Genomic DNA, 15,110 nt, shown 5'->3' on the forward strand with positions numbered 1-15,110 from the left:
TGCACATTCTTGATGGAGTTTATAAAATTGTAATCAAATTGTAATCATCTTATTTATTGCTTCAAATTTCTGACTGAAGTCTGCTTTTTTTTTCTCTTGTATATGTGTGTGTTCAGGTGGATATGTACATGCAGGTGCTAGTGTATGCCAGAAGTATCTTTCTCAATTGCTCTTCACCTTAACTTTTGTAACAGAGTCCCTCACTTAACTAGGCTGGCTGGTCACTGAGCTCCCAAGGTCCTCCTGTACCTTGTCTATGCTACTTTTATCTGGGTGTTGAGCATCAGGTCTTCTTGCTTGTGCAACATGTTATCAGCTAACCCATCTCTCCAACCCTTCAAACCTGCCTTCTCAGCTATCAGCATAACTATTCCTGCTTGCTCCCAGCTTCTACTTCCTTAGTATACTGACTTCCATCCTTTTACTTTTAATCTGCACCCCCCCCATGGACATCAAATAGTTTGTTCTTGGTTGTTATCAAGAGCCTCAGACCACAGTGCTGTCCTTTTCAGAGAAGTGGTATTGGTGCTGTAATAGACTCATAAAGCCAAGAGGAGCCTTTGTGCAAGTGTTCTCAGCTCTTCCCTGCAGGATAGAAGATGGTGGTGAGCAGAGAGATCTGCCTTCATGTGATGGCTAGTCCTAGTGGTCCTTGTCATTATTAAGAGAAACTGAACTGTTTTCTTACATGGGAGGAATTATTTGGAGATTGTAAAAAGCTCCAAGCAAAATGAGAGTGGGGTTCATTTACAGCAAGTAAAGATACAACAAATATTTTCAGTGTCTGAAAAGCATTTTAAGACATGGAACAGAGCAATCAGGGCTGGGCCTCAGACACTACTGGGCCTCCCTTGGCTTAAGAATACAGCCTCATGAACCTCTGTAACATCACGGGGCTCTGAAAACAACCACCAGCATTGGGTCTTCACATGTTCTCATACCATGTGAGTTAATCTGCTGTATCACACCCTCATAGATAAATTAGTGTAGTGAGGACCATCAACTGATTGTCATGACTGCTTTATGTGACAGCAACATTTAGCCTAGACTTTCCAAAGTCATTGCATGTAAACATGAACACACTATCCACATACAGATGGTAAATAGCTTTCAAGTCTGTCTTAAAATTTTGCAAAAGCAAACAATGACACTGACTTGTAAGCCATATATTAATGCAGATAGAAATTATAAAGAGCATCTGGCTCAGGGGTATTTTGTCAGCTTACACTTGAACTTGCGAACTTAGGACCAGCCTAGGCAACATGAGACTGTCTTAAAAAAAGCAAAAAAAAAAAAAAAAAACAATTACTAAGAATGTCTCAGAGAACAACTGACCATCAGTCCACTGAGTATAATACACAGGAGAACACAAAAGATGAGAACAATTTCAGAGGCATAAGTCTGGATGGAAGATGAAACTGAGCTCTAAAGACAGATGTCCGAAAACTGTAAGTTGGCCCAAAGTGCCTATCCTGGTTTGATTCGGGGTATCATCCTGACTAATGAGCAGAGACAGAGATGAGACCTAGAAGGAAGGCTTGTGTGCTGCCTTCTTTATGGGGAAGAGGAACGTCACTCCAGACAGTGAAGAGAGACACATTCTTTTCATCTAGTCAATGATCACGACTTTTACTGTTTTATTTCTGTATAAATGGCAGTGTTTGAGAAAGAATCTGGAAGTGGGAAAACAGGAATCTTCACCCAACAGTAGACAGGAATGAGGAATTCTCTTTAGAAATTCATCCCTACCCAGACATTGTTGTTCCTTATTCAGTTATGAGAGGTCAAGGTTTTTGAGATATTTTGTTTTCTTCTTGGTCAAATCCAACTTGGTAGGCAGCCCCTGTAGCCTTTGTCTTTGGGCCCTCCTTATAGCCAAAGGCAGGAGCTTTTTCCAGCCAGACCAACAGTCCTTCTGGTATCTTCTAGCCACCACTTCACAATGCAGTGTGCAAAGCCCTTAGCTTAGCATCCACATCACATCCGATGCCAGCCTACTCTTCAAGTTCTTAACTAAACGTGAGGAACAGTGGCAACCACAACAGGCCAAATGTTCTAGTTTACATATTCTAGTAACTGTGTCGCTTGGAACAAAGACTTTAGTGCCTGAAGGGGGCTCTAGTCAGTCCAAGCATGACAGACATGGCTCTGGCAGGCCTCACCCTTCTCCCCCATTCCTTCTGCCTTGCTAGAACCCATTAGATGACATTTCTAATGCTAACCACCAAGGTCTGCTCCCTTATTTGTCACGTGCTCTTCCTGAGGCTGACTACGAGGGTCCACCTATCAAATTTTGAAATCCAGCAATCAAAAGCCCCCTTTGGTTCACCTAATTAACATGCCCAATAAAATAAAAAAAAAACTAATCCAACACAGGGAGCTTCCCCTTTTATGTTCATAAACTGCCATTTACTTATGGGCTTTGAGGGTTCATATATGTTCAAGCCATACCCAGTGTCTCAGACCACTTACTTTGCCCGTACAAGACAGAACTCTCAGTTACCTCTGCAGTACCATCATGTCTGTCTGCACGCTGCCTTGTCACATCATGATGATAATGGACCTTTGAACTGTAAGCCGCCCCATTAAATGTTTTCCTTTATAAGAGTTGCCAATGTCATGGTGTCTCTTCACAGCAATAGAAGCCCCAAATAAAATACCCTACACCCTGCCAAGTAACATAAAAATGCAAAGTGAGCATAAGCAAGCACAGGCAGGAGTTGTCTGTTTCTGTAATGTGGTGATCCCACAAAGTTCAGCCACTGATGTTGTAGTATAACTGGGGACTCTTAAGAGTTGTAAAAGCTCAATTTTACCTTATTTTATCAGAAAATGGTACCATCAACAGCACACAATGGTCAAACCAAAGCTGATTTGAATACCATTTTTCATGCAATGAGGTTGGAGGTCACTAAGTTGAGCAAAAACTCTAAAAGTGAAGTGAGCTGCAGTCTCACTGCCTGTTGACTTTACCAGTCCCGAATATTCACCCATACAGACCATGTGTGTGTGTGAGCAGGTAGTGGTACACACCCACCTTTCCTCAAAGAACTTTCTCCTTAATTTGGCATCCGTAGGAGGGACTATTTCCTTAGGTTTCTGTACCACTTTCTAACGATGTACCCTCTCCAGTAGGCTTGGACTCTAAAAACACAGAGATGTAGAAATGATGACTGCCTAATAGCCTTATTTTTAAATTAAATTATTTATTTTATTATGCATATGAATGTTTTGTTTACATGAATATCTATACCACTTATGTCCCTGGTGCCCATGGAGATCAGAGAGAACATCTAATTCCCTAGAATTAGAATTACAGACAGTTGTGAGTCACACCATGCGGGTGCTGGGAATTGAACCTGGGTCTTCTACAGCAGTTAGTGGTTTTGACCACTGAGCCATCTCTGCAGCCCCTAATGGCCTTATTTTAACAAGGTACTCCTCCCAGCCTGGGCTGCCCTAGTGACCTTCCGGGTTAGTAATCACTGAGCTACAAACATTTGTCTCCCCCTTTTCAGGGCATGGAGGACACTCTTACCTGGTGGCACACTTTACTCTGACAGGCGGGCCCCCATCATGTATCACTCTGGTTTGATATTGGTTCTTTCTACAGAGGGGACAGGTTTTTTATTTGTGAACTTTTCAAAAGCCTGAAGGCATGCCTGAAGAAAAGGATTTCACTTAAAACCTTACAAGTCATTACTTATAAACAACATTTTTACTTCTAATATAATTAGTGTTCTTTTTCTCAAGTGAAACTCAGTCAAACTTAAATTATGAAGTAGCTTCATCAGATGTTAGCACTTCCTCAGGAACCTGTTTCAAATGATTTCCACAAGAACATGCATGCAGAGGACTTCAAAAACCTCTGAAAGTCAAGTGGCGGTAAAGGTAAAATGCTATGTGTCAGACTGCCATGCAAACAGCCGGCAGGAAGCAAGCTATCAGCAGCTTTGATGTGCACCACTAACAACTTGCTACACAGACTTCTGCGGGTCTGCCACAGGATCCACGATTTCACAACAGGAGGAGCTGCAGCCATGTTTCTGACTACAAATGGTGCTCATGGATCAACAAATGGCTCTTTCAACGAGTGAGGGAAGGAGGCCAGGCCCAGGGTTGGGTTCCTTACCTTGTGGAATACATGTGAGCAGGAAAGCAGCACCTGTCCACCCAGAGAGAGCAGAGTCCTGGGTTAGTAATTCATCCTCTATAAGGGCATCCGGATGCTTGAAGGTAGCATTCAGACAGCTGAGCACTTCGCACTTATGTTTTAAGTTTAATAGAGTATAAGCATATCATCTAAACAAAGCCAATGACCCCATACCATAAAACACATCATGCTTGATATAATCCAGTAAAGGGAGTTGCCAAGGTAGATACTGCTAGGTAGATAGGGTGTGGGGCAGGAAGGAACCCGTCCATGTGGTGTGGACTTGGTGGGAGAAGGAGCAGAGACACAATAAGCAAACATCTTTTATAGGGTTTTGTTCAGCTAAATTACACTCCTCAACTTAAAAATCACAGCTTATTGTGACATCATTCTGAGAGAAAATATGCTCATGAGACAAACGCCACCCTTCTGACTCAAACTCTCCATCCAACAGTGATGTTTTGACCTGGAAAAACAAAAATCAAAACTAGCCTAAACCCAATAAGGAGAAAGAATTTTAGACCATAAGCACGGGGAGGTGAGTGGGCAGATACATGTCCTACCGTTTTCAGTGACTACCCTGTGGCCTGTGTTTTCCTTAAGTGGGATTAAAGAAAAGAATTTTAGAATAGAGCTCATAAACTCCTAAAGCCTTTTAAAAATATTTATTTTATTTTAGGAACATGGGTGTTTTGCTTGCATGTAAGTCTGTGTACCACATGCATAGGGTACTCATAAAGACCCGAAGAGGGCATCAGCTCCTCTGGAATTGGAGTTAGAGGTGGATGTAAGAACCATGTGGGTACTAGGAATCGAACGCCAGTACTCTGGATGGGCAGCCAGCGTTCTTAACTTGTGAGCCACGTCTCTAGCCCCTAAAACCTTTTTCTGGACCCTACCAACTGTAAGCTTAAATTTAATTAAGTATTGTATTAAAATCATATTTGGACTCAGTTTTTTTTTTTCAGAGTGAGGTTGAAGATTTATTCAGGGGGTTATGGAAGGGAAAGGGAGAAAGAGGGGGCAGAGAGAGAGAAGAGGAGAAAGAGACAGAGAAGGGGGAAGCAGAGAAGTGGGGAGAGAGGCAGAAGCTAAGCTGCCTCTCAGAGAGGAAGACCGAAAAGAGGTGGACTCAGTTTTTTTAATATAATTTTCAAAGTGTTTTATCAACAGATATCATTCTGCTCTAACAATGTAAGTCTTACATAATTCTAATAAATAATATTAGAATATTATACTTTGAGATACCCATATATTCATTATAGGCAAACAGTTCATGGTGACCGTTCCACAAGTGAGGGCCTACACTTCATTTACATTTTGTCATATTTCTGGGTTGGTCTGTTGTGAATCACCTGAGTTCTGTTCTCACTGTTAGATGGTGTCATCTACTGCAGAAATTACTTGAGCTGGGTGGTAGTGGCACACACCTTTAATCCCAATACTTGGGAGGCAGAGGCAGGAGGATCTCTGTGAGTTCGACGCCAGCCTGGTCTACAGAACGAGTTTCAGGATAGCCAGGACTATTTCACAGAGAAACTCTGTCTCAATAAAACCAAAAACCCAAACAAACTAGGAAAAAACAACCCCCCAAACAAAGACAAACAAATAATAAAAAACCACAACAAACAACAAAGTATCTTGAAAGTAATTGAGAAAATTATTTCTATTTTTATTTCGTGTGTGTGTGTGTGTGTGTGTGTGTTTTGCCTGCATGTGTGTCTAATCTGTATGCCTGGTGCCCATGGAAGTCAGAGGGCATAGGATCTCCTGGAACTAGAGTTGTGAGCCACCATGTGGGTACTGGGAATCAAATCTGGGTCTTCTGGAAGAACAGCCATAAATACTCTCAACCATTGAGCCATTTCTCTAATCCAGAAAAATTGTTTTTAACTAAGAAAAAAAAATCCAATACGGGAATACTAAGTGCAAGATTAATGCAATACGGTTAGTATTTTAGCCAAATAAAATGACAAAGTTTAGTGAATGCTTAATAACACCTGAAATATTTAAATTTTCATCCGTCATACAACCAGGCTAAACATGTACAGACAATAAATGAGGTTGCTGACGCTGGATGATTTTCTGCAGCTTTAATGACCTTGCACTCCGACACTAAATTACAAACTTCCCTACATATGACAATTCTGTGGTTCAAGGGCTGACTGAAATCTTCCCAATATCCAACTCCTATGTAAGATTGGGTCTCTGGAGAGCTAGAAGGAAAGTGGACTTCAAGCATCTTAATCCACATTACTAGGACAAGTGTACTTTAAAGCATCTAATTCACATTACTGATAGCAAAAATGGCTGTGAGCTCTTTGCTGATAGCGAAGTATTTAAGTCTGAGAGGTCAGGACAAGCCCATGAAGCTTGGGGTCCTTCAGCTGGGACCTCAGCCTGGCTATATGCTGGGTTTTCTCAGCTGCTGTCTCAGAGCCTACCATGGAGAAGCTAAGGCTACACACTACCCAAAAGCTGGGCAAGACCGTATGTCTCCCCAAATTCTGAAGCATGAGTGACCTTGGCTCCTTGGAGCTGGCAGTTAGTCAGGCACAGTACGGGGTCTGTGTGACAGGGTCATGAGCTTTCTATGCACCGGGATGACAGCCATCTTACATTAAGAGCTGTGTGGACAAAGATTCCATTTTATACCAGGATTCTCCCATAATTCTTGAAGATATTCAAAGATCCTTTCATGCAAATGGCATACTTGTACTTAGTTTCATACCAGTAAGTGGACACTGTCAAGTGATGGTGTTCAAGACATATACACACCACTTTAAGGGTAATAGAGAAAATGTTAAGTATTTGAAAGTTACAAGGGAGCATGGAACTGGGTGGCTCAGTGACTACTACTGAAGGATGCAGAGCCTGGCTGATCTAAAGCTCTGTTATGTACCTGAGGAGGAGTTTCAATCTTCTTTACATATCGGGCATGGCTGCATGGAGTCCCCTTGTAGGAGGATCTCTGCTTCACTCTCTCCCATTCATCTGACGACAGTGGCAATGGGGGAGGTGCAAAAAGGCCCAGTTTCTGGGCTACAGGAAAGATAAGACACAATAAAAACTCATGTATTTTAGCATTAGTCACATGTAATTTTTAATAGGCAATCATGTTTGCAGATACTCTAGGGAGGCATCATAGCAACCTTCCACAATGCGTAACAAGGTGCTTGTCTATGGAGGTGTGAGTGAAGGGATGACACCTGACATTCCCAATAATGATTTATGTTTTATACAAACTTTGTCATCATTCTGAATGCTAGGGATAGTCAAGCAAGCAGGATTGACATTAGTTGTATAGAAGATTGAAGAACACTTATATTATTTGCCATTTTCCTTCTTGTTTTTCGTCTAATTTAACTGTCAGCCTGTAGTACTGCCTCTGTCCGCTTAGCCTTGCTGCCCTCACCTTTACAAAGCACATCAATCATGTGTTACCTAAGAATACACTTCTTAAGTAAGAGATTTATAAGAACCCACCACATGAGCTTATATCCCATGGGAACTCACTTTGAGAAAGAACCTGCAGCACTCCTGAGCATAGGGCTGGCTAGGACTGTAAATATAAATCACTAGCTGTACACTGCTAAATAATAGTAAAGGTACATCAAAAAAACAGACCCAGCACAGAAAAAAGCACTCTTGGTCCTAGAAAATTTATCTTAGAAGTATGAATATACTCTGAAAGGCTAGAGCATAAACGTACTCTCACAGGGAGTATACTTTCTAGATAAATAGACTTCTGTGCCTTCCCAGGAAAAGTCACAGAAGAGGACACTCATCCCATGAGCCTTAATAATTGTGGATATATAGAAAACAAAAAGACAACAGGGAGACCTAGTACTAATACTAAGTAGCTATGAGAACATTAGTGTCAACATGGGAGGTAAAAAAGCAGTTCACGGGATGTGTATGTCTGCATGCAGTTGCCAGGAAACAAACTCTGCACACAATGTTTTACCTAAGATGATAGGAAAAGGAAATGCGCAAAGTAAAGAAACAAAAAGGAAATAACAAGGACAACAGCAGAATATTCCAAGAAAATAAAAGCCAAAATGAAACTAGAACCAACAGTAGGTATAAATCTTTTTCTCCAAAGAGACATTTCTAATGAAATTGATCTAGATAAATACAAAGCACAAGGAAAAAAAATACAGAATAAGAGAAAGGAAATAATCAGAAATGCATGACCAAAGCAGCGGAATGGGTTCTATCACCAGCATCTATGTAAAAAAAATTGCACGATAGTGTGTGCTTAGTGCTGGCAAGGCGGAGACAGGAGATCCTTAGAGCTTGCTGGCCAGCCAGTCTAGGTGGACTGGTGAGCTCTAGTTTTAGTGAGAAACCCTGTCTCAAAAATAAGGTAGAGAGTAAATGAGGAAGATACTGATACCAGCCTCTTGGTCTCTACCGCACATGCGTACACCTGTGAAAACACACACAAGCAACAAATAAAAACTCTGTCAAGAGCATCTATATTTCAAACTCACCTGATAATATAGGTAAGATTAACTTACTTCACTAGACTTAATTCTAGTAAAAATATACCAACACTAAAACCATCAGGAGAACAAAAAACAAACAATCAAACAAAGAAAATCCAAAAAATCTGAGTTGAACCCGAGCCATTAGGCTCAGGGCCTCTCCTGTCTTGATTAGTACCTGCCATCCTGAGCAATGAACTCAGCCTTGATTTATTCTTATACTGATGGGCATATGAAACTGATGCCTACCGACAAGGGCCAGACGCTGACTGCACAAACCTGTATTTGTAGTAATGGCCCACAGCAGCAAAGCTGAGAGTAAGCTTTCTCTCTCAAGGTGCCTGTCACCTTTGGATGGCTCCTCTGCCATATGTGGAAGCTTTCTGCTCCTCACCTCAGCAGCTAAAGGAACAAGAGGCGTACCTGACTGCCTGATGAGGGGTTTCCCTTCTGTGCTATGCAGGCATCCCCACCCACCTCCTGTCTACAGCACAATAGCCCTAACCAAACCTATTTGCAATGCCTAATCATTTAGAAATCTTTTATTTCTAGCTTCCCAGTTAAAATGATTTCAAACTTACACAAGATTGTAAGAATGGTATAAAGAATTCTGTGGTCTTAACATGCTACTATAGTGATGGGAACCAGGAAATTAATGCTAAGCTAATTATCCACTGAAGTCATGCTCCCTTATCTGTGGTTGTACTTTCTGGAGGATTCAGTGATTCACTGTCAACTACTATCTAAAAATATTCAATGGGAATTCCAGAAATAATTCATAAGTTTTCATTTTGTTTGCCCATCTAAACAGTACAATAAAATCTTATGGTCCCATGCTCCATTTCTGTCTAGTCTACCAGGCTGTGTATTTTTGTACCCCTTGTTCCTCTGTAGTTGTCTTGGTGGTTAGACAGATTGTTGGCAGTATTACAGCTTTAGGGTTTGTTGAGGGCTCCAAAGCAACAAAGCAGAGATTGCTGACTATTCAGATGTGCCAAGAGAGGAAGTAAAGTGCTTCTTTCAAAAGAAACAGGAAAGTTCTTGATTTCATAGAAAATAATTACATGCTGAAATTGCCAAGGTAAGACCAAATCTTCTATCTGCCAAACTATGAATAAGAAAAAATAGATTCATGACAATTTGACAACTTTTACTTCTATAATAGTCATATAGGGCTACAGTAGGAGCAGAGGCAGGAAGGTTGCGTTTAAGACAGCTTCAACTTCACAGTGAGACCTTCTCTCTCTCTCAAAAAACAAAGTTATGGCCCTAGTGTATGACAGGGATCCAATTAAGATGGAAGGGCACTAAATTTGTGGATGGTATTTAAACTGATGTCAGTGTCACCAGAAAGCACTGAGCCTGTAAAATTTTGGGAAGGGGGTCCCTTGAAATGAGGAACATCAAGGCATTTAGTTCAATGAGGGATCACTATACAGATTCAAGCAGAGGTTTGGGCTGACGAGTATAAGCATTACTGCTGGGGCTATGTACCAAGTGGAGACACTGCTGCCTCACCTAGAGGTGAGAAAGCTGCTTAAGGAGGAAGGACACCATCTTTAAGTTCATTTTTCAATTTAATGGAACCAGGCTCATCTAGAAGATGCCAGATGGAAACTACATTCACAAAACACAAAGATCTAGGACACGTGCCTATAAACCAAACACTCAGGAGGTTGAATCATAAGGATTGAGAATTGAGGCCAGCCTGAGCTATACAAGGAGATTCCAAAGCCAACAAAAATATGCAAAGGAAGGCAGAAGGGCTTTTAAAATACAGAAGCACAGACCAACTCTGCATTATGTGAAGTGCCACAGGGCACATGATAAAGCCAGGAAATTCACTCACAAAAGCAAGTCACTTGCCATTTGCTGTCAACTTATAGTATTGCTGGTGGCCACCTTGTTTATGAGGAGTCAGTTCTTACCAACACTTAATCTCGAAACTGGAAAAACCTCTTGGCAGACAAGAGTTGGCATTTAAAGCCTGTATTAACACACACTTGGCTGTCAGTATTTGCCAATAAAATGAAAATGTTAAGGTGTATTTATTCCCCAAAATACACCATTGCTTCAGCTCTGTAAATAGGGTACCATCCAGCTTGAGGAGGTTACACTGGGTTAGTTAGTAGCATCAAGCAACAAATGACCAGATTAGCTTACCTAAAGTTAGCGCTGGCGGTGTGGGATCTAGAACATACTCCCCTTTCTGGATCTTCCACTTTGGGGCCCTCTGTAGTTTTTCTAAGCCCAGTATCTATTATGGCCGTTGTGTCTCTTTTGAGAGATTTTGTCTTGTTCTCATTCTTTTGCGCATTTGTCTTACAAGGATCTGCTACGAGAGATGTCCAAGTTGAAGGTCAATGTAAAATGTGGGTCCTGTAAGGCAACTGCAGTGACTGCTAAGTTACCTTTTGTAGATGAACGATCCTAAAAGTAGAGGTGGGGTTGTTTTATTATTTACTTATACAGTGTATAACATACCAAATAGTCTTTAGAAGAAAACTGAAGCTTTGTGCTCCACAGGTGGGCATATTAGCAAATCAATGGGAAGGAATGCCAGAGCCACCGTACCCAATCAGAGCAAACCCAGACCCACATCTACGTTAGAAACGAAGGAAACCTTTTCCTTTAATTTCTGGAGCCTTAATTATAAACCAATACATTGAAACCTGTGTGTGCCTAAATAAACACCTGCTGTTTTGTTATAACTGAATTAGACTCCAGGCAAACACCATGCTTTTAAGCATAAGCTCTTTGGTGAAAACTTAAAGCATTTGCTGCAGGACCAGGTTCTTGAGCCAGGAGAGGCCTGCAGATAGCACTTACTGTTACCCACACTACCCACACCTCCCACTCCTGCTCACAGCCCTCATGGACACAAGGTTTATAAACTATTTTTATGCTCAAAGAAGGTCCAGTATGACTACATCCCAAGAGCGAAACTATGGGTTGGTTTTGAGGAGGATGAAATACCTTATTTTTTAACATGCTCAATCAGGAAACACTGTGGCGTGGCTTCAACAAAGTCTAGCATCACATTACAATTCCTTCCATCTTCTGCTGTGAACAGAAAGCGAGAGTGTTGGTAAACATTCAGATCTCCTAGGGTAATGGAGATGATAACCGAATGCCAGCTGCAGGGCAGCACAGAGCTACACCTTCCAGCTTACAGTCATACCCAGTGCATCCTGTCCTCCAATAGCTGCCACGGTGCTGGAAAGAATGTGAACACAAAGAACACTCTAGCAGCAAAAATGGGGATTTAGAGTGCAGTCTCAGACTAAAATCAGATCACGTGAACAACCCCTTAAAGACACATCTGAGCCAAGTCTTGAAGAAAGAAATGAGCTGTTGGATAACACGAGCAACAGCAAAGATGTTCAGGAAACCCGCATGTGTGTTTGTTTTTCAGGGAGAAAGGAAACAAGAAGTGGGTATAAGGGGCCTGCTGTTTATCTTCAACCTGCCCAAACATAGCGGGACAGAAGACGAGAACAGACTCACTGATGCCACCTGCTTTCTGCTTTTTGGGGTAAGCTATCTAAACATCTCTGGCTCAGTTTTTGCATCTATAAAAACACAAAATCACTGACATTGCAGGATTATTATACAAAGAAGAAAACATCCTAATGGGCTTACAAAGGATTGTCTGCATAAGATACTCTGTAAATGGTTACTGTTGCCTCCCATCCCCTCAAAAAGCTGGGGGAAGTATTTGGTATTGCCCCTTTTAGTTTGGGGACCATGCATGTTATAATTATTTTCCTTTTGCCAATTTTTATTAATACCTTGAGAATTTCAATACAATATTTTTTATTTAATAAATTTATTGTATTTCATGGTGTTATTTTTTAGGAAGGCAAGAGGTGCATAAGATTCTACAGAGCACTTTTTAAAAAAACAATTTAGGAAGAGCATCGAGAGAATACTTTCAGACGTGGTGCTGGCAGAGCCGCTAGGCCTGTCCCCACACATGCCATAAACGCTCCTCTGTTTCTAACACCACCCCCCCCCCCCCCCCACCAGCATTACCATTTAAGAGTACAGGAAAGGAGCTTCGTAGGAAACTAATGTGTGAGACACCTGATTTAAGACTAAGAAAAGAACTAGCGGCTGCTCAGATCCCTCAGCAGCCTAGATCATTTTCACCGTGCCCTCTCCCTTGTTTCTTTTCAGTTCTGGCATGGGGATCTATGGAAGAAGTTTGTATTCAATGTTCCTTGCCATGGCCTAGGCTGGAGAAAGGCATATAAAATGCTGAAAGGCACCACCATCCTTTTCCTAGTTCAAAATGCTTATAATCAGCAGAGACCAAGAATGCATCATACCAAAAATTGTTTAATTTTCAACAAGGTTCATACTATCGTTAACCATAGGTAGCTAATTTAATCTACAGTTTCCCTTAGTTTTTATTATACCGTTGTGATTAATATGAAGGTAAGAGGGTTAAAAAAATTGCCTCATGTCCCATAGTATCATCAAATTGTATAATTTTCAAAAATACTCGAAACGTGCCAGATTTAGTTCAAATGCATGAGGAAATATAAATGGAGAAGAGGTGACCCGCTAATCTGGAAACAGGAAAGTGGTAAACTTAACCTCTGCCAGGCACTAACAGCTACAACAGAAAACAGCCTGTTTATAAATCTCAGCTTGCACAAGTTCGGAGGTAGTGCCAGGTAGGAAAGCACAGGTAGGAATGCGTCAAGGCGTTTAGTCACCAATTGCTTTAAGTTAACACAAGGCAACTGATACATACAACAATAAAAATGCACACGCGACACGGCATACTACTTTTAAATACTCCTGCGGAGCCGAGTGATGCCGTTGGACGTAGCCCCTGAGTTCACTGATCAAGCCACACGCCACACGCAAGGCAGGCAGGACCCCACGGGCCGCCCACAGCGACTCTGATCGCTCGCGACACCCGTGCCTCCCCTCCCGCCCCAACACTACCCAGCGTCCGGGCCTCGCCGCCTCCCTCAGCACCCGCGCTTCTCCAAGCCCCAGACAGAGCTACGGAACAAACGCACACCAGCCTCCCCACCTCCGGGTCGCACCGTCTCGTAACTGTTCCTCGTTGTCACGGCAACCAGGACTTCGGAGTGCGCATGCTCGCCGGCGCCTGGCACTCAGTGCGCACGCTCCCGGGTTTTGCCAAGTCTGACTGATCAGTAGGCGGGGGTCAGACTCCCTCTTCGCCTCACTGGCCGCAAGCGGTTTGATGCGCCGGCGCTTGCGTCATGGCCACTCCCCCATGTCGTCAGTGAGAGTCCGGTTACGTCATCGTGGGGCGCGCGCCGTAGGCGTGTGTGGTGAGGCGCGCGCCGTCACTCCTGTTCCCAAGCTGTTTGGTGTTTGTCTCGCGCCCTTCCCACCCGGCGTACCCCAGTCAGACTGCGCGGTGCGTCCGGAGGGTGCGGGGACCCATGCGGCTTTTCGCACTGGGTTTGTTGTCGCCCCCTGCGTCCGGAGATTTGTTGCACCGTGGCGTTGCCGCCCGGTCTCCTCGAGTACCTCTCACGATGGCTGCATTGTCCAGCCTTGACTCCCGGTAACTGACCTGACGATCCCGGCCTGTTGTGCATTGCCGGGGCCTTTTCACATTCGCCCCCTCCTCTAGTAACTCCTTTCTAGCCCTGGGCTCTCATGGCTTCTCTGACGGCCAAGGGGAAGGTGGAGAGAGCTGTCCCTGTGGCTACTGGCCTCCTGGGGTACCTAACCTCAGTGACAACTCTCAGTGACATCTCCCACATTGTCCATTGAACAAGCTTGAACCCCTGGGGTCTTTTAAAAGTCTCTTGCTTCTTGGTCCAAGCAGAAGTCTGTATTGATTTTCTCCTGCCTCGAATGACAGTTTTGTTGTACATTCATTGGAATACAGTTCGCCTAGAAATGCAAAGAAAACACAATGCAAGGTTCCCTACAAAGAAAGTAAACTCCGCAGAAGTTACTGAGCTGGAAAATTGGTCTTCTGTCACTAACGTCCCAAAAGTCGATATAAATCTGGTATACATGATATAACTCTGGAACAATAGAACTTTAAGCTCCTCTTAAAAGTTACAACTTTTTCTTGGCAATGAACTTTCTGAACTGGCTCTTACTGTAAAACCTTGTTGAACCTTGTAAAAGCAGATTAAGTAGTTTTAAAAGTCAAATACACAATTAGTTTTAAGTTATGAATTTTCACATAGTTTAGGAGCTTTTGAGGAAAAAGTATAATTTACCTACGCTACAGTGAATGATGGATTTAGAAAAGCAGTAAAGGCCACCTTTTGCAGTCTTAAGACTAGTCTTTATTGAAGCCTAAATGGATAAAGCTTTTGCTAGACCTGTTTTTGGCAAGTTGCTTTATTTTCCTAAACTATGGATTTCTTATTTACAAAAGATGCCTTGCTGAATCGTGTCCTTGGACATCTATCAGTTATCCCCAACTGTAGTCCTAGACGTTATTCTCTGAGTGA

At 42.5% G+C, this 15,110-nt stretch overlaps 1 protein-coding gene across 1 annotated transcript in view; it reads right to left on the reverse strand.

The window, feature by feature from the left end:
• Positions 1 to 13,739, reverse strand: part of Rnf32 (ring finger protein 32) — a 37,965-nt gene extending 24,226 nt beyond the window's left edge. The window contains 13 exon segments of the mRNA XM_038319378.2: positions 3,034 to 3,086; positions 3,089 to 3,144; positions 3,539 to 3,629; positions 3,632 to 3,662; positions 4,133 to 4,182; positions 7,071 to 7,121; positions 7,124 to 7,195; positions 10,807 to 10,846; positions 10,848 to 10,984; positions 10,987 to 11,007; positions 11,010 to 11,073; positions 11,620 to 11,706; positions 13,694 to 13,739. Coding sequence (XP_038175306.2) covers positions 3,034 to 3,086; positions 3,089 to 3,144; positions 3,539 to 3,629; positions 3,632 to 3,662; positions 4,133 to 4,182; positions 7,071 to 7,121; positions 7,124 to 7,195; positions 10,807 to 10,846; positions 10,848 to 10,984; positions 10,987 to 11,007; positions 11,010 to 11,073; positions 11,620 to 11,634 — 681 coding nt within the window. The 5' untranslated portion in view covers positions 11,635 to 11,706; positions 13,694 to 13,739.
• Positions 13,740 to 15,110: the final 1,371 nt, after the last annotated feature.

Source organism: Arvicola amphibius, chromosome 2, assembly GCF_903992535.2.
Source record: "Arvicola amphibius chromosome 2, mArvAmp1.2, whole genome shotgun sequence".
Classification (NCBI taxonomy): Eukaryota; Metazoa; Chordata; class Mammalia; order Rodentia; family Cricetidae; genus Arvicola; species Arvicola amphibius.